The sequence below is a fragment of the Hippocampus zosterae genome, chromosome 4, assembly GCF_025434085.1.
Source record: "Hippocampus zosterae strain Florida chromosome 4, ASM2543408v3, whole genome shotgun sequence".
NCBI lineage: Eukaryota > Metazoa > Chordata > Actinopteri > Syngnathiformes > Syngnathidae > Hippocampus > Hippocampus zosterae.
Window position 1 is genome coordinate 6,963,267 of NC_067454.1, and position 20,547 is coordinate 6,983,813.

Consider the following 20,547-nt stretch of genomic DNA (forward strand, 5'->3'; position numbering starts at 1 on the left):
GAGCGAGAGTCTCACACACAGGAATGACTGTGGGCAAAAAAGAAAAGAGATGAGGATGGACTCTCCGTGCACTGAGCCATCAGTGATGAGCACCTTGGTGTGTGAGTGGGCTCACTGTTGGCTTTCGCACAACACCTTGTTACGTTCAACAGAGAGTCTGTTATGAAAATGGCAAAACATACAACGCATCATAAATGGGGATTCTTTCCATTTCAGGGAGCTCTTGAGCAATTCTATGAAGGGGCTCTCGAACCATTTGGGTCTCGGGACTCCTTACAGTGGAGAACCCCCCCCACCCCCACTCCATATTCCTATTGGGTATTAAACATAACCACCATGTGTGCTCCTCAATGCCATAGGACCTAAAATGCCATTTTTGAGGGTGAGAGGGGTGTTGCAACATTCATTCATCTTCCGAGCCGCTTGATCCTCACTAGGGTCGCGGGGGGTGCTGGAGTCTATCCCAGCTGTCTTCGGGCAGTAGGCGGGGGACACCCTGAATCGGTTGCCAGCCAATCGCAGGGCACACAGAAACTAACAACCATTCGCACTCACACTCACACCTAGGGACAATTTAGAGTGTTCAATCAGCCTGCCAAACATGTTTTTGGAATGTGGGAGGAAACCGGAGCACCCGGAGAAAACCCACGCAGGCCCGGGGAGAACATTCAAACTCCACACATGGAGGCCGGAGCTGGAATCGAACCCGGTACCTCTGCACTGTAAAGCCGACGTGCTAACCACTGGACTACCGGGCCGCCCGGTGTTGCAACAACAAATTCAAATTCTGTAAAGAAAAAAGTTACAATGCAATAAGAACAAAGTCTTACTTTCCCAGATAAAGTTTTAAAATTTACTTAAGTCGAAGTGTAATGAGGGGAGCCATTTTAAGCTTCTCGATGCTTGACATGAGATGAAATCTTAACTTTGGAGAAAGAACACCCAAATACACGTATAGGTGCAAATAGAATAATTTTTCTGCTAATAACTGTTATTTCTGCATAAAAATCATATCGTGTTTATTCTCTCTCTCTCTTCCTCGCCTCTACTCGCTGGCCCCCACCCTCCCTCTAGGTTCCTGTGTCAACTGGCAGACCGCAGCCGCAGTGATGATGAATCTGTGGTCGCAACGTGTCTCGTGCCGCCGACACGATGATGTATCTCCACTGGCCTTCGCGCCCTCCGCCCCATCCCCTCCCCAAAGACTTTCTCGGGCCAAATGCACAGACACGGCGACAACAAACAGGAAGCGAGCGCCGCGATTTGCCCATTGATTTTCACCGCGGGGCATTTTGGAAATAGCCCATCTGACCTTTCGGCCAAACGGTGGAGGAAGAGGAGGCCCGAGACCAACCCTGTCTCGCTTGCTCTGTGGCTCTCACAAGCTGCCGGTGACACATTTAAATACCGGGTGACTTTTATGTAAAAGGCCGCATCGTAGCAGCATTATAAGTCTTCAAAGTCCTGCTGATGCCACCTTAAGTTTATTCTGTTTATGACACAAACTGGAATCGTTGCAAAAATGTCTGTTTTCATTACAACACTGTATTTCTGAGGATTGTGGAGAAGTCAATCTTATGGAAGGGGCATTTATTTTTTTTTCGGGGTGGGGGGCAGCTCTCCATTTTTTTATAGCGTTTGTTTTATAGTGTGGCGTTGACACTGTGTGAGAGGCAGAGTAAACTCTGGACTGGTTGCCAGCCAATCACAGGGCACATTTGGAGAAAACCGCCCTCCACAATCACACCGATGGAAAATGTGGGGTCTCTATGCAACCTAACATGTACGTTTTTGAAATGCGACATGTCGCCGAAGATTTGAACTCTTGACTGCTGAGCACATGCTCACCACGATACACAAGGATACTGAAAAGTCCGTTTCACTTGAGATCTCAATCCACCCATCCATTTTCTGTAGTGGTTGTCCTCATAATGGCGGTGGGTGACCTGGTTTTGCGGGAATCATTCAGATTTGATCGTGGAATTCGGTGCATGTAGGAAGACGCTGAACACGACCGAAGAGCGACCAATAAGGAATTCGTGCGCACCACTGCTGGGTATCGATTCTGATTTCTAAAATCATGAGTTCAATTTGATTCACAAGGGCCTGATTTCATTTACGATCCACGACGGCCAAAGTAGTTTCACACCTCTCCAAAACCTGTGATCGTAACAAAGTATGTGAACGTAGTATGTTATGAAAAAATTCAAATTACATTTACATCAAAATAAAATATATCATCAGATTGAGATGTATGACACAAATAAAACTGGCCCAAAGCTTGTTACTTTTATTTTAGCACACAGGCAATTTCAGCCATAATTAATTAAGCCAGTCTGAGTACGCACTATCGGTCGCACTTACTGAAACTGTAATGGAAGTGGGAATGGTCTGGTGTCCTGTTTGTAGATTAATGTGGGGTGGAAATGATGGAATGACTGTAGCCCGCTGTCACCGCGTGCACTGAGAGGGTGAGAGAAGTGCACAATTGTTCACGTGCACAGCTTAGAAGGAATATTGTAATGCAAGTTTGTTTTTTTGGGGGCGTGGGGGTTCTAATGATACAACATAATAGTTATTTGCAATATAATTACGGACCCCCAAGCTCTCGGTCAAAGAGTAGAGAGACAACCTCTCAAAGATATCATGTTCTTCTCCTTACATCATGGTTACAACGGTGCGCTAATCACTCTAATGACAGCCCGACGCTGTCATGTTCTAACGTCTCTGTTCATCATTGTCACAACACGGCAACATTTCAGAGGAGTGTGGGGCGGCGCCTCGCTCGCTCAAAGCGCCTTTGCTGAATTTTTCATGTTCCCGCCTCGTGTAAAAGAGGCCTGGAGCACTTGGATGCAAGGAAGGATGGATGAAAATATTACCGCGGTCTCGGATTCTGATGGGGCCGCTTTATTAGGTACAGCTGCACAGCTTCTGTATTGACTCTCGTCAAAAAAATAAGAATTTTAGGCCATTTCTCACAATTGAAAAGTGTCTGTTAAAGAGCTTTTGTCAAAATAATCCAAGACCAATAATTATAACACACTTTAAACTCGTTTTGCCTTTTCTGATTGGGTGATACTGGCTGTTCCTGTGCTAATAAGCCACTGATTGTACTTCTAGGTCAAGGCCGAGTTCAGCTTTTATAACCATGCTGACCAAAAGCGAGTAGAACATCAGGATGAAGAGAGAGGCTACAGCTCAGTCTAAAGAGAAAAGCGACTCTCAATGGGGTCAAAAATCAAAGTACATTTTCACTGGTGGATGCAACGCTCCATAACCAAACCACTAACTTGTACTTGTCAATTCCTGTCGCGGATCTGTGCATGCGCCATATGCCAAACACAAATCCTAGCCCCTGTCTCCACATCCAAACCTCCAAAAGCACTACCGGTAATTGCATTTCATTACACGATAAAACAAAAACTGTAGTGACTTAAATCATTCTGATTTTGTCTTTAAGTAGCAGTTGTTGATGTGGGTGGCAACAGTGTGTGACGGCATTATAAGGTGGCCCTAATGACAGTTGGGAATACGACTCACGCTGCAACACGCACAGGTTAAAAAATTAAAGTGTTCCGAGGCATTGATGTCCACATATTATCAGGTAAAGTTTATTTTGAAGTTTGCCTTCTCACCGCAATGACGGTTGGATTGTTACTGTCATGCAATACTTGTTGCTGCAGTAGGTGTGACTTTTTATCCTGACACTGGTCACGAAATACATATACAAATAATTAAATTGGTGCCCGAGGCAGAAAAAAATGCGTGAAGGACTTTTTTGAACCGAGTTACTAGAATTACTTGTGGAAAAGGGCAGTATTATTATTTTATTTTTTTTAAATACAATTTCCTTTCATTTTAAGACATGCCACAGTATTCACTTTGTAGCTTATTTTGAGTCCTGGTTGTTTCAACATGGAGATGATTAAGCATTAGGGCCAAATTCATAAACTGTGAGAACAAAAAATATATAAATATATGAGAGAAAAGTGTGCAAGAGTTTTACAACTCTGAAGCCATGTGTTTTTTTTAGTAATAAAAAAATGTAAGCTGCTGTACAGAAGATGCTTAACACACAGCACATCTTTTTCAACACTTTTTTAACACCGGTAAATGTTCCTCATTGCCATTCAAGAAAACTGAGTTCTTACACTTCTGTTCAAGAATATAAAGCCTATTAATTTCGTGACTCCGCAATGGTGGTGGTGATTTCGCCATGTGTTTGCAAGTACAGTACAGTAGGCGCGTGTTTCGGGAAAGAAGGTCTGGGCCTTGGCCGAGTGTCTGAGCCCTCATTATCCTGATGAAAGTTGTGAACTGCCGACAGACTCGGCGGTGACACAAACAGCCAGCTCTGTTGCCTTGAGCTGGGCAGGTGATGGAAACGGGGAGAGGCAGGAGCGCTGAGAAACGACGGCCATTAAAGCGACAAAAAGGATGGGGGTGTTAGCTATACGCACAGTTCGGAATAATAGCACCGTTTTTTGAAAATAGTCCATAATAGCTTCATTTCACAAATTGCATTCATGAAGGAAAGTATATCAGACGCGTTATAAAGAAGTAGGGGGAAAAAAAAGGAAAAAAAACGTGGTCGCATAAACACCATTTCCAAGAAAAATAAGCATTCGGTCTACTGCATAAACTAAAAGAAAATTCACTAAGATTTTTCTTTCTTTCCGAGTCAATCGCCAAACTAATATTTTGTTGTATTAGTACTGTTTCAGCAAACTGCTTTACATCTGTCAGTGTTTTCATCGTTTTCTTAAAATTACTTTCCAGGACTTTTGCAGAACTTTTTTATTCGCTACAGTACGCGTCCATTTATCACAACATGCACTACTAAATTCCACCCCCAAGCTTAAGAGAAGCGTTACTTTCAACAACTGTATTTTAAAGCTGCAGTTGTTGCGATAACGTTGTATAAATAAAAATGCTTTATATTGGATATGTTGGACATTTAACCAGATTGCGTCAATGTTACCAAATTGTGACTGAAGAAGAACAGTTGGCTCACTACAGCAACAGTCTTAACTGAAAGTCTTCTTTTGCCCTTCGTTGGAGAAAGGAAATCCTTATTTGGGTCCGGAAAGTTAGTAAATTTGGCAACAAAGTCAAATGGAAACACTGGGCAGCAAAGTGCTCTAAGGTCATATGCAAATTGTTTGGTCGGCAGCATCAAGTGGGGCACTGTGCCGGTGAGAAGCAGAAACGTATGTTTCAGTCTACGTACTACATATTTGAGTTTGGCAATAAAAATGCAACATAGATGTGAAACTGCCCGGACAAAGAGCCCCTAAAAAACAGATACTCGTTCATTTATTTGCAGGAAAGCAAAATCGGACATCATACAGATACAGGTCTGAACTGGCCAAAAAGGCTTTTAAATATATTTTTTAAATGACCTGTAATGATGACATTTTATATCTCTGGGGGAAAACAAGGCAATTGTAAGAGACAGAGAAATAAGTTACACTAAATCTTGTGACTGAATGTAGTAATCTGATTCGTGTTTTTCTGAAGTGTGCATGATCGTATTTTTTCTGTGTCTCGTGTGTTTAATGGAAACATTTTGGTTTTGTACTGCCATCTAGGCCAGACCACTCTTGAAAAGCGGTTTCAAACCATTTTTAATCCCTGTTAAATAATGGATATTGATTGATTGACAATATACAAGGATTGTCAGTATTTTTCACAGCAAATATTTAACTTCAGGCAACATAGATGTGACAGTTTTCAGAAATTGCCTCTTTCGGTAAAGTGACTGACAGGACAGCCAAATCAGTGCGCATTTTTGAGTTCAAGTCCGATAACGTTTGAGTTTGCCAAGAAAAATGCAACACAGGCGAAAAGCGGTCGGTCTGTATTCACAACTGTATTGCTGTATTTCCCAAAAGGAGCTTGCTAGAATGTCAGTGCGTGTGTGTGTGGGGCGCTAATCTGGCCACATCCACATGACGAGCGCACTGCCACTTAACAGGCAGAAGATCCACTTTGATCACACGGATTCCCCTCGGGGGTCCGAACCTGTCGCGCTGCCTATTACACTGATTCATTTGCATATACGGGGGCTTATGGTTAAGAGCTGAGAACGCTCCTAACCAGCACTGGAGAAAAAAAAAGACGTCCGGGGTGAGAAGACGACGAGTGTTGCCATTCGCCGGCGGAAAGCGGCTCATTGCCTTAGAAGGTCACGAGTTCAACTCCAAAGAAAAATCCCCCAAATGAAAGCGTTTGGCCCCGCCCGGCAACAATGGCAGGGTGCCCTTGAGAAAGACACTTGCATCTGCTGCTAAAAAGAAAAGGAAGAGTGGGCAGCAGTCACGCTGAGTGCATAGCGTAGAAACACTCTTGGAAAAAAAATTGACAAAAAAAAAACGCCGACTTTCATTGGTATTTTGACTATTGGAAAAGTTCATTTTCTGCTCATAATTGCAAAAAAAAATTACATCTTTATTTTTCCTCTCGACTCACGTACAGTACTTGATTAAGTGCAAACTGGTCAAACAAAAACTTGAGCTGTGAAGCATGCTTGAGAGTGGTACAGATGACCAAAATGCGCTGTTATTTGGTGCTATTTCACTTTTTCAATCTTTCAACTAGCCCTGCGATTGGCTGGCAACCGGTTCAGGGTGTCCCTCGCCTACTGCCCGAAGACGGCTGGGATAGGCTCCACCACCCCCAGCAACCCTTGTGAGGATAAAGCGGATCGGAAAAATTAATGAATGAATGAATTAATTAATCTTTCAACTATAAATTCATTTTTGTGATTAAATCACATCTATATTTTTTTTATTGTGTGTGACCAAGAACACTTCTTGGAGAAGTCAAACAGGTGTTACTTCGGGGGTGTGCGTCTGTCCACAAGATGGCTTGATACGGTTTTCGACATGTGGGCTTTACAATTCTGTTTTTGTAGTTCATTAACTTTTTACGTTATTTTTCTTTACGTACCATGCCTGAGTGCAGCTCTTGGTGAAAAAAGGGTGACAATGCTGATGTTTTTACTTTCTGTTTTCCTGACAGTTAAGTTTATTTTGTGAACTGCCAACTATTTGTGGTTTTGTTGTGGGGTTTCACAATGTTACAGAAGTGCAACTTGGAAAAGTGTACACCCCCCCCCCCAAATATTTACTATATTGAAAAAAATATATAAAAGATTTTAAGATGTGTTGCTTCAGGTCGGCATTGCAAAGAATAACAACAACAACAGGTGAGCGCTGCATTTTTTTAAAAAATCCTTCTGCCCACATCGAGTGAAAGAAGTTAGCGTGCAGCAAACAAGGACAAAAACAAACCCAAGCTATGACAGAACTCTTTCGTAAACATGAAGAAGCTCCACTGGGAATGTGTCCTATACGAGACGAGACGCAGTTGCTTCCGTTTCAGATTAAAGCGCTTTAGCGTGGCGCTTTAGCCTATTACACGCAAGAGACAATGCGTCTTTGCGATCCTTTGTAACCGTAAAAGTTAATGCGGGGAGTAAATCGCTGCATCTGAAACGCTTATTCGGAGGGTAAACTTGCTTTTCTTCTTTTTCGTTTTTTTTTTTTGTGCTTGTACAAGGCTCCCACCATGATGAAACACAAGTGTGTTTCCAAATGAACAGCATAGGGAAAAAGGAAAGTGATAGTTCAAGTGCATCCAAAGTTTTTCGAACAAGGGAAGGAGTATTAGCACAGCAGGAAACAATTATGAATATTTCCAGAAAAGATTATGTTACAAGGATAAAGTACTATTTTTGTAGAGAAAAAGAAATAAAGGAAAAGTTTTGTTAAAAAAAAGTTTTTTTGTTTGCGGTATTCTTTTCACTAAAATTAACTTGAAGTGAATTATGAGAACAATAGTGTAATTTTACATAATTTTTTTTACTTTATTGTTGCAATTTTGGTGTTGACATTTTCATTTGAAAGCTTTATTGCTTGGGAGCAAGCTACCTCACAGCCCTGAGGTTGGGTGTTCGAATTCGGGCTCTGGCCTCTGTGTGTATGTTCTGTAATGCATGCTACTCATACTTGCATGTGTTTTTTTTCCAGGTGTTCCAGTTTCCCCCCACATTGCAAAAACATGCATGTTAGCTTTATTCAAGATTCAAAATTTCCAATTCATTTTTGGAATGTTGAAGGAGGCCGGCTTAGCCGTTGATTGGAACCCCGATCTACAAACTGTGATGCAGACAAGCTAACCACTAGGTCAGCATGCTTCCTAAACACATTTTGAATTAACATAAATTGTTGTGTCCAAACTCACTGAAGGTTATAAACTGTCCACAAAGTGAGACTGGCTGGCAACTACTTCAGAGCGTCCCCTTTCACGAGGAGCAACAAACTGGTAAAAGCTGCAAACTGATGATCGTCTTTTTTCGGGGGAGTTGAGAGGGCAGGACTGATTTCTCCCACTACTTTGTTCTTAAATTTGATGTTAAACTGAATTACATGTGTAGCAAGTGTATGAAAAATTCATATGCGCAAGTCTGGCAAATGTCAAGGGTAATGATCTTACCTCCTTGGCTTTCTGTTTCAGTCGAGCTTGCTCTGGGTCCTCTTGCCTGGAGCGACTCTGTGGAGTCAAAAGTGGGTAGTAGGGGTGAAGGAGGTGGAAGGGGGGGGCGCATATAGGTTAACACCTGGTTTCAAGAAATCTCCCTTCCCCTCATACCCGATAAAGCATCACTTGTAATCTGTTGCTACTGCAGTGAAAATAGTGTAAAACAGGAAATGGGGTGTGCACAGTTTAACAGCTGATTTAAAGAAACCAGCAATCCCCCCTTTTACCCAACAAAGCATCCCGACTCATCTGTCGCTGATACAGATTTTTAAAAAAAAACATAAAATGGGAACAGGATACGGAGGTGTCAAGGACATCGTGTTTGAATTGAGTAGAAATGCAACGGAGCGCACCCCCGGGGGGCCTGTGGCCTTTAAACCCGCTCCAAATCCAGCCCTAAATAAGCCGCTCGAGGCGGACGCTAATCAAAAGAGGTTATTAAAAATTCTGCATGAGCCAGCACACATTCACACACACAAAGGGGGTGAAGGATGTTGGTGAGTATCAGTGACAGTGTCACTGTGAGCCAGTGTGGCGATCTGTGTGTGTGTGTGTGTGTGTGTGTGTGGGTGTGTGTGTGTGTCTGTCTGTCCCTGGTGCAACAACACTTCTATTTTAATAAGCGGCCGAGATATGGGTGAATACGCGTGTCCCTGGGAAATCCTTCACTGCTGCTCTAAAACGTGTGTACGGCTGACCACTGCAGGCCATGCCGGTACATTACATCATTGCAAAACGCAGCTATTTTAGTCAAGCTGGACGTCATCTGGGTGGTTTCAAATACAGTCTCACAGTCAAACTACTTATATGTAAGTGTGAAGAAATTGTAGGAACATTTGCAGTACATTAGGGTTGTTTTTTTTGGGGGGGGGTCATTTCACGCAAGTATCAGTTCGTGGTGGCATAGCAAAGTAAATCTATGGTACGATATTGCCGCCATATTTTTCTCATTGATCCAGAAGATCAAAACTATCCATGTAACTCAAACACGGATGTAAAATTCCTAGTCAGAGCCTGTCCAAAGTACAAGCCCTGGAAATCATCCATTTTTTTAATGTGACAAAATGTTTTTTTGCATAATTTTTAAGATTTGTCCTACATCATCTTTTACCAGTGGCAACGGGTTCATTTTTTTAGTGTTATGCTTTTCCAATGTCAACTTCCTGGTTTTTCCATGAAACTTTCCTTTGAACTTAACGGCAGTATGTTGGCATGTAAAAGATGCTCTGTGGTGTTAATGTCACGGAACTGACTAGGTCAGTCTAACACGGTGCATTTCTTGCCTATCATCTACTTTTTTGTTGTTTCGACGTAAGATTACTTGCTATTATTTGGAAACAATCTGCAGTCCTTTGCACAGATTGCTCTAACTAATATTCGGGTCCAGTTTTAGACATTTGAAAGTACCTAAGTTCCGTTTTCCTTCTGAGGTATTGTTTTGTCTTACAACAAGCCATGTTTCGTTAAAATCGGAAGAGCCGAGTGTCCTATTATCATGCACGGCAGGAACGGTGGCGTAATAACGCAATTAAGACGACGAGGTGTCGGTGATGACGATCCTTACTGTGGGACATTGTCCCCATTCAAAATTAATTAAATGAACCCAAGCTAGCTGGCTTGCTCGCCCTGCTAATGTGCTACCGCAGGGCATTTTCATTTGCCGAGGATTGTCTCCCCTTTCTTTTTGGTCAGCAGTGATCTTCAAGTGGAATTTATATATTTATTTTTTCAATAAGCTACATGGGAAGGTCAGAATATTAGAGACAGCGGCCAATGCGAGTCGACTAGTTAATAGTATGGCTTCTACTTTTATGGCTCTTACTTTATTTTAGCTTTACTGTATATTGTATTATATATTATATTAATTATTCAATTCTATTATACCTTACACAATTTTGAATATTTCTTACTTTTAAAGGTGTCGATATGCTTAATAAAGGCGAACCAAGGTGGACAAATTATTAGCATGTTAGCAAAGTCGAGAGCTACGGTGTTCAAAACAAAAATCACTTTTTAGTAAATGTCAAGCATTAAGATGGAGGAATGTTACTGCAAGTTAAGTGTCTTTGTGTGTATATGCATGTGTGTGTGTGTGTGTGTGGGTGTGTGTGTGTGCATGCGTGGTTGGGTGGAGCCAGCAGACTGATACCCTGAGGCCAGGAGCCCGGGAGGACACAGGAAGGTCACTTCATCTACTGGTGTCACACTCAAATTCATGTGTCAGGAGCAACATACACACACAGACAAGCGCCCCGTAGACCATAGGCACACACTGTTTGGCACACTAGAACATAATAACAGGACACGCTCAGACACGCACACGCACACGCACACGCACACGCACACGCACACGCACACGCACACGCACACGCACACACACACGCACACGCACACACACGCACACACACGCACACACACACACACACACACACACACACACACACACACACACACACACACACACACACACACACACACACACACGTGATAAGAAGTTGACTTTACCTTGGCGGCTTTCAAGAGGATCTCTCTCTCCTGCTCGTCCTTCCTCGCCTTTTCCATCCTCTCTAGCTGTTCGAAGAAGCGCAGCTGAGAACGCACGTCGGCCGACTGCTCGTAGCATTCATCGTCCTGTGGAGGGGGGACACAAAATTAATTTGTATAAAGTAGAAAAATGTGAAAAATAGTAAACATCCGCATGACTATTTACGGTAAGCTATTCACAAACTTAACTATTCACATTTTTCTGTGGAACCAATCCTCAGCTATTATCTCAAAAAGTCAACCATTTGCATATTCATGTGCTCTTTCTGTAACGGTCTGACATGTCACAATGTATCGCCAAAGCCAAGGCTAATACAAAAATATCTTTTGTGTTTAGTTGTTTTCAAAATTAATGAAGATGGCGCCACAATTGGCAGCAATCTGCGAGTCCTCTTAAGAGCTCTGTTTTGTTGTTGTTTTCGGCTTTGTATTTTGTCATATGGTTTTTGTCCTTCGTGTGGAGCCGTTGTGGACTGTGTTCAGCGTATTGGCCACGACGTTCGTCAAAGAAAAAGAATATGTGCTTGACGATTGTGCCTTTTCGGCAGCACGCGTGTGCCGGTCCTGATTTTGATAGGGAGGAATGTTGGCGCTATTTAGCTGTCGCCACTGGACAGCCCTGGGGGCGCTTGTGTTTTTTGCATGTGTAACAAGCAACTTTTTTCACAGTCCCATTTTGTTGAGCAGAGATGTCGGCGCTGCTGGACAGCCTGCCTTGTTCCGGGTGAATGGATGGCTGATGGAGCTGAGGATGAGGAAAGAGTAGCGTCGGCGTGGAGCGCAGATGCTTATTTGGACCTGAGAGTCGGCGCTTGGAATTGAAGCGGATTTACATGGGACAGGAGAAGTGAACCAATCTCTTTTTTCGTCAATGGATGCTACAGCTTCTTGTTTACTTTCAAGCTTAGCTTGTAGCAGACGTGTGCACCTTTATACTTTCCTCTTTTCATCTATAACAGCTTCAAACAACAAGGCATATCCTGGAATATGGTTACGATTGCATGACTGTGCGTGTCTTATTTGTGGTGTTGTGTTATATTACCATAGTTTGTTATTTTATGGTAACTGTTAGGTAAAGTGCTTTGTTACAGCTGCAGCTGTTGTGAAACTGCTGTACAAATAAAGATGTATTGTATTGTATTGTATTGTATTGTATTGTATTGTATTGTAAAATAGAATCACTATTAGTTTTACATTTTTTATCTTAGCCTGGGAGCAAACAAAGAGAAGATACAACCTGGCGGACAGTAAATTAATTGGATCCAGATGCAAAATGTCCCTCCCGTGTCAGGTCAGGCCCTTGATTTGAAGGGGCTTAAATCTGGATTCTGGATGTTTACATTGCCCCAAACCAATTACCTTAAATCTGAGTGACTTTTACTTGTTTGCGCAAGTGTATAGAAATGTGTAAATTATAGAATTGTGTCTGAATTTCAATTCTTGGAGATGAATTTAAAATTAATCAAATGTGAAAATATCAGCATGTAAAAGCCCATAAAAAAGGTTTAGTAGTTAAAGGTTTCGGGTTTGTGCTTTTCAGGTTTACTCGCAAAGACACACATGCCCCAAGGGCTTTAATCCTCATCGATTTCAGCCCAGCGTGAAAAAAAAATGCTCCAGTTCTCATTCATTCATCAGTGACACAGTGCAGGGCTCCGGGTCACGGCGGACCCTGCACTGGACGGCAACCAAACGCGATGTAATCTGACCACTCGAATAAGTGCAAACACACATTCCTGCTCGATTGCTCTGTAACAATGGCACAATTCTCATGTCTAATCATATAATTGGCGCAAGGAGAGTAAATATTAACAGCTGTGAAAAGCTGAAAACTTCATTCAGTGGGATTTCCCAATGTCATTTTAATACCACGACACATCTCGTCTCAAATCAAAACATTTAGTCACACTAATGTGTTCCAACTGAGTCTCTAATAAGATGCATTGCACAGAGTCAGCTTGTTACGAGTTTTTAATGACATCCTCCTGGCAAATGACACGGGAGACTCTGTCTGGTTTTATTTGAATTTAACTGCAGCATTTGATACAGTGGATTACAGTATTGTGTTGGCTCATTTGCAGCACCTGGTGGGCATTGGCAGTAGCTCCCGAGAATGGTTTAGCTAACAGAATCTTTTGTGTTAGCTGTGGCTGATCTGAGTCACTTACTGCCCCACTGTTGTGTGGTGTTCTTCAGGGCTCAATTATGGGGCCTCTGCTGTTCTCACTGAATCCCATTGAGTTCCATCTTAAGGAAACATGGTATTTCCTTCCACTGCTATACGGATAACTGTCTATGACCCGCTGAGCAAAAAACGACGCTTTCTCATTCAGACTTGATTTGAGTCGAGTAACCTGCGGAACGACCTCCCAGTGCACATCATGCACGCACCCACTTACAATTTTTGTCATCAACTTCAGCACTTTTTATCAGTTGCAGCTGTTTTTCAAGTCCAAATTAAATAAAATTGAATGGAGTTTGAAGTTGAAATGAATTAAAATGCCATCAATCTGTTGCAGCCAACAAAAGCCACCACCATTTTTTCATGTTTCTGATAAACAAAAAAAAACATTGTGATTTTTTGGGGGGTTTTAGGTTTGACCGATGTAGAAGCTTGTGCAATATGGATTTAACTATGTGTAATTGATTCAGATTCACATATGCCCTTGGTTTTATTTTTCCTAGTAAATCAGGTTTTCATAATAATAATAATAAATGATACAATGTGTAATAATTTCCCCATTGTGGGACAAATAAAGGATATCTTATCTTATAGTAATATAATTTTAGTAATACTTGTGAATTAAAGGTTAGGTTTGGTATTAGGTGTTTTTTCATTCTGAAATGTCAGAACTACAAATAACACATGGTAAAATCCGTATTGCCCAAGCTCGTACAGGTCAAATGGAGAAAAAATGAAAATGTCTCAAAAACTGGATGTGAGCGGGGAAAAAAAACAAAAACAAAAGACAAATAAATTTAGGAACAAATAAAGTTGTCTCTGATTATAATTTGCCACTGACCAGTGAATCAGGTCTTTTGATGACTATGATCGGAGGCGGGAAATCAAGCTCTTAAATCGGCCCGAATGTAAGCGTGTTGTAATCCCGGCCAGAGGAATTTACAAAGCGTAAACGTTCCCCACTCATTTGGCGTGTGTTTCTTGAAGTTACACTTCCCAAGTTGCTTGCTTTAAAAAGCTCTGTTTACAGACTAAGCCTTCTCTCTTTGCATAAAGCACATTGCATATCACTTGGGAAAACCTCCAACAAGGTGCGCGTAAAGACAAAGAAAACAACTTCTTTTTTTTTGTGCAGATTATCAAAAGTTAATAAGATAATTGCTTATGTTGGTGCGAGGTGCAGGTATGCGCTGCCGCTTCCGTCAAGGAGAGCGTATGCGAGTGCACACATCTGAGGATTCCTGTCGCACCGCCGCTTCCTGTTTCTCGCCTTCTCTCATCCAGCCTTTGTTGCAGCGCTGAGCCTGCACTCTCCTGCCACCGCAAACCTAGCGAGCCCAGTTAGTCTTTAAGGCCCGCTTCATCTTTTTCCCCTCCCGTCTTTAATTTTTTTTCATTCCTTTTTCGCTGATGTCAACAGAGTGGCTTCACAGAGCGCCGGTTGTCGCTCTCACACCTCGTTTGCCAAGCCACAAAAAGAGGGGGGGAAAAATGAAAGAAATGAAAAAAAAAGAAGTGCAAAACAGGACGGGGGTGGAGGCAGTTTTCCCCTCGGTGTCAGGAAAAACACCTTTTCAAAGTTTTCCCAAATGCTTGGGCTTTAATGTTGGCCAATTAAATGTGTTTCTATTCCTACAAGTTACATTTAATATGGAAAAGCACACTGGCTTAATATTTATCTGAACTTTTTACCCTGCATTCCACTTTATCAACTAAACTCTTAAGTTTATTGCAGGGGGATTTATTGTAACAACGACTGCAAGACACTGGTGCTCAAATTCTTTATCCTTATTTATTCCTGACCAAAGAATTTTTGAACTTTTTAATGAATTTATGGAATTCTACACTTTGGTCTCACATTCATCGAAACCCAAATGTCGTCTGTGTATCACATAAAACAAAGAAAAGTGATCTTGCAGTTCCTATACTTCTGGATGGGAATGTATGTGTCCTGATACATTGGTCTGCATTGGGTAGCTGTACAGTTGCAATAAGATTCAAAGAGGACGTCATACCTTGCAGGAGTCCAGTCTGTGCTGCGCGATGGCCGAAACCTTTTCAACGACTGTGCGAAGTCGCGACTGTGCGGCGTGCGATATAAACATCACGACCTCCATGGGCACCTCCATGACACCAAACTTCTTGGCTGTGAAATGAAACCAGGAAAAAGTCATTTAATCCATAGCAACATTAAAATACATCACCAGCAAAAAAGTGGAAGATATACATACATGCTGATTTATATAGCGCTTTCACAACAGCGGCAGCTGTAACAAAGCGCTTTACAAAACAGTTAACATAAAGTAAAATAATAAACACAACACATAACATAAAACACGGACAGTCGTGCAGTCCTAACCACTTTTCCGTCACACGCTTTGTTGTTTGAAGCGGTTTGAGATGAAAGAGGAGAGAATCAAAGTGTCCTTTCACCAGTGGATCAGAGACGTCATGCTCAAAATGTGCACACGTCGGCTACAAGCTAAGTTTCAAAGTCAACAAGAAGCTGTAGCATCCATTGACGAAAAAAGAGATTGGTTCACTTCTCCTGTCCCATGGAAATCCACTTCAATTCCAAGCGGCGACTCACGGTTCCAAATACGCATCGGCACTCCGCGCCAACGCTCCTCTCTCCTCATCCTCAACTTCAGCGGCCATCCATCCAGCCGCACCAACGCCAACTGTCCAACAGCGCCGACATAGCCACTGAACAAATCGGGGTTGTGAAAAATGCTGCCCATTACTGGCGCAAAAAACACAAGCGCCCCAGGTCTGTCCAGCACCGACGGTCAATGGCGCCGACATTCCTCCCAATCAAAATCTGTGCTGGTACAGGCGTGCTGCCGAGAAGGCGCCACCAACAAGCACAGATACTGCTCCTTTGACGAATGTCGTGGCCAAAAAGCGCTGAAAACAGTCCAGATCAGGTCCACACAATGAAACAACAAACAACATGTGACAAAACAAAAGACAAAAACAGCAAAAAAGAACAAAAAAAGCAAGGCTCTTGAAGAGCACTTGCCGAAGGCTGCCTACTCGGGCGCCATCTTGGAAAAAAAAATGCAATGATATGCAAAATGACTGTTCATTTGGTCCATATTGCATATGTGGAAAATGTGTTAAGCAGTTAAAATCCACCCGTTTTTGTCCGTCTCGGGGGCGGCCATTTTGCCACTTGCTGGCGACTAAAAATGACATCACAGTTGCTCAGGGCTCGGGTATGGACTAATCACGGCTCACGCTGCACTAGTATCATCATAAACAAGGACATGACAAATAAGAATGGAAGGACATTCCGTATTGCCGTGATTGGTCATTCCCTGAGCAACGGCGTTGACTTCCTCTTTCAAGTACACGGCTGCAATTTGTTAACGGAGACAATTGGGAATCCGAGAAAAAAGTTGGTTACAAAAAAGGCACTGTAAGCTCATGGAGTGGCCTAAACACCAATAGAAAACCTGTAGAAAAGCCAAAACCTTGAGCAGAGAACCACAAGCAACCATAACAATGAAGAGGCTTGCTTTCTTTAACACACACACACACACACACACACACACAACTATACTGAATATAAAATTAACTTCTACAATTCAACTTGCTTCACAAAATTCTGACATAGGGCTTTAGAAGATCCTTCAAAGCAGAGTAAACGACACTGACCGTCTCTTTGCCACTACAGATAATTTCGCTTCCTTGGAGCCGAAATTCATCGCAAGTCATAACAAAAAAAAGACTTGCTATTCTTTTCCAACTTCTTTTTAAATGACTCCATTAACATAATTCTTCTCTCTAGCAGCCTTTTAAGTAAACCACAGCAATTATTTAAATCACCCGACAATACATATAGCACTGGCTCGCTCGTGCTTTGAAACGGTTCCTGCTCATTACCGCGGCAACACACACACACACACACACACACACACACACGCACACACACACGCGTGGCAATGTCACCAGGTCAGGGAAAGCCTCTAATGGGCTTCCCTTTGCTTTCTGAAAATAAGATCTTTTAATGGCAAGAATTAATATTTCAAGGAACGTGTATGTTAAATACTACTCAATAATATAAACTGTGGGTCAAATAACAATGCTTAAGTTGCGTCTAGAGTAAGTCACACATGTACAAGTCACAGGCATGTCTTCAATAAAGTTTCAAGACAGTCCCACGTGACTGTGGCAAAAAATAAAGCAGATAAGGTCGAGCCAACGCTAAAGTTCAATCGTGTCAGGTCATGACTTGGCTTAAGCAAGTGACTTGATGAAAGTTATAAGTCGAGTCATACAAACGTGCTCACTCATAAAGTGTGCACGTTTTATTCGTTTTTCACTAATCATGACAAAAAAAGGTTCATTTACATCTACAATAGTTATATGACTAAAACTTAGTCTGATATATGTTTACACTTATCCTTTAATCCAGTATCTGCTAAATGATGTGCCATTTGGACTCTACCACAATGGTGGCCAGATGTGTAGCGCACAGAACACACACGCACGCACAAAAAAACTTTTAGGGTATTAGGGTAGGGTAGAAAAAACAAACAGTTGATCTTCTCCCTCCACCTCTTTAACACCAGCTGCCCTCATGTCTTCCCTCACTACATCCATCAACATTCTCTCAGGTCTTCCTCTTGCTCTTTTTCCCGGCAGCAACATCACCACCCTTCAACTGACACACTCACTCTCTCTCCTCTGGAAATGTTCAAACCATCGAATTCGGCTCTCTCTAACCTTGGCTCTTCCTCTAATAAGCTCATTTATAATGCAATCCTAAAGAAAATCTCCCATTTCCGACAGCTGCGGCCGGCTCTCTTTCCCGTCATTTCTTCAGTGCCACTGTCTCCAATCCATAGATCATGGTCGGCCTCACCACTGTCTTATCAACTTTCCTCTTCATCCTAGTAGGGACTCTTTTAGAACACCCCTGATACTTTTCTCCACCCATTCGGTACACCCCGTTTAAACTAGGCTTTTTTCTGGCTAAAGCTGAGGCCAAAAAAGGTTAAAGTCAAGTTTGAGTCAAAGCAAGACCCTTAGCTTGCACGCTCAAAAAAACCCCAAGGAGGACTCTGATTGAGCGGACCTGGCAGGCCCGGGGTGCCTCCCTTGGACTGCTGTCAGCTGGGAGCGTGGCTAGGCCAATCAACTGACACAACAAAGCTGCACGGGTGCCTCTAGCCCAGCAGGGGGCGGCCTCGTCTCTTGCCCCACTGTTCCATGCTGTGCCGCCCCTGGAGGGAAAGTGTATATTTTTAAAAAGAACCCCTGCGCCCCCAAGGTGATGGAATAGCAACCATGCCAAGAGTCCACTTAGCCTGCGGGCCCAACGATGCTTTAATGGAGATGAAACAAGATGAGGTCGCCTGGGTCCCCGCTGCGTGAAATGACGTGTGGTGTTTTTTGATTATGTTCAGTCATGATGTTGATGTTTTATTTTGGGTAATGGTGCTTATTTCCACATTGCAACCATAAGAGCCAGTGACCAACATTGTTTTTGTATTCTTTATGTTCCTATTTACAGGAAGAGTTAAAAAAAAAAAAAGGGTAATTGGCGTCATCCCTCCTCAGTGACGGCTCTGTTAGTACCTCAGAAAGTGGAAAATAACGACATTTACTTCATCCGCCCGATTCAGTGTAAGTGACATTTATACAGAACAGACCGCAGAAAAAAAATATATTTGTAGGCAGTGTGAAAGGGGCCACAGGCGCGTCACACCTCGTGTCGGTCCTGCTTCAAAACGCCGTAGGCATAAATTTCCTTGGTCAAATTCATAACCCCCAGTTCTGTGTTGGTGCCTATTACAAAGCACAGCAGCCATGGAAAAAAAAACTGTTTACATCTAGTATGAAAGGGGCCTGAGGCGGCGTCCCAAATCTCTGATACTACCACACAGAGTGGAAAATTCCTGGCCCGTTCTGTGTCAGTGCTGTTCTACAAAACTGTGACATGGAAAAAATTTGCCCTTCAGATTTGTCATTTTCTGAGGTCGCATCCGGGACGGCACCTATGGCCTGTTTCTTTTTTTTATTGTTTGTATAATGTGACAACGAAGTTAACCCAATCGCTAAGGTAATAGAGCATCAGAAGGCCTTTTCACACCGCACTTGGTTTCTTGGTGTTCGCTGTGGGATAGCAAACAAGGACGACGGCGGCTCCCCGGTGCAAGCTTCCCCCTATTTGGAATTGTCATCAGAGCAGCCTGCCAGGAAGTAGCAGGGAGGCTTTTCACGCTGGTTGGTCAATTGCTACTAGCACTCTGAAATCACTCTGCCAGTCCCTCTCCGATTGGATGGAGGCCACTCCTACATTGAACATTTTTCAATTTGAGGGCGCATTCCATCCTCGCGTCCTCTTCAAACACACGCAACAAATGGTTTCATCAATGAGACACTGTCAAAAGGACTTCACGTTCCCGCCTCTGGCGCCATCCAAACAGCCTGTAAACGATGACCAAGATTCGAAGTGGAAAAAGGCGGCTTTTACATATAAAGGACTCGGTTGCAGCTCTGAAACTGTCACTGAAGGCGATGTAAACGGCTTTTAGTACAAATACCAGGTAATTAAGACAATATCGCTGCCTTGGCTTATATTGATTTCATCATGAAGGACTTTAAAAAAACAAACAAATAAATAAATATTTTTTCCTGTCTGATTCCTCTCAACTGGACCGCTTTGTTCCACAGTACAAATCTGACGGGCCGCCTTTTAAAAAGACAAAGCCATCAAGTATTCATGCGTGTGCGCCCGCGGTCCAGTGAATTCAGACAGAGAGCCACTGAAGAATTCATTAAAAGGAGGTGAAAGAACTGTTAAGTGTATCATATTTAAACCGGGGGCAAACAAGAAAAGAGGGCTGCAGCCTCAAACAACTGCAGGCAACGACAGAGAGAATATCAAACGTCGTTCCGAGTAATGCCACTTGAAATACAGATACAACATGTTCCCTACAAACCACAAACACTCATCATTTCATCATTTTCCGCTTGTTCCGCATCAAAAGTCGGAAAGCGGCATTCGACCCTGCAATTGCGGCACACTCGCCTGTTTCCAGGACGCGTCGGTGGAGGAGCCCAGGGTGCAGGAAGGCTTCATCCTTGCACGAACGAATCTGCGTGCCGACCAGCTCCGAGTTGGTGGCGAGTATGCGGGCGCTCTCCTCGTTCAGATTAACGCCCGCCATGGAGGCCACGTCGTTGATGTCGTCGTCATCCCTGTGAAAAACAAAACAGCAAAAAGTTGTGATTTTTTTTTCCACCACACCCAACCAATACAT

General features: G+C 42.8%; 1 protein-coding gene across 1 annotated transcript in view; it reads right to left on the minus strand.

The window, feature by feature from the left end:
* The window catches only part of LOC127600055 (transcription initiation factor TFIID subunit 4-like), an 83,312-nt gene that overhangs the window by 37,562 nt on the left and 25,203 nt on the right, over positions 1-20,547 (minus strand). The window contains exons 11-14 of the mRNA XM_052064417.1: positions 20,316-20,485; positions 15,289-15,419; positions 11,053-11,178; positions 8,503-8,559 (exon numbers count right to left, since the gene is read on the minus strand). Of these exons, the coding sequence (XP_051920377.1) occupies positions 8,503-8,559; positions 11,053-11,178; positions 15,289-15,419; positions 20,316-20,485 (484 nt within the window). The remainder of the gene's footprint in view (positions 1-8,502; positions 8,560-11,052; positions 11,179-15,288; positions 15,420-20,315; positions 20,486-20,547) is intronic.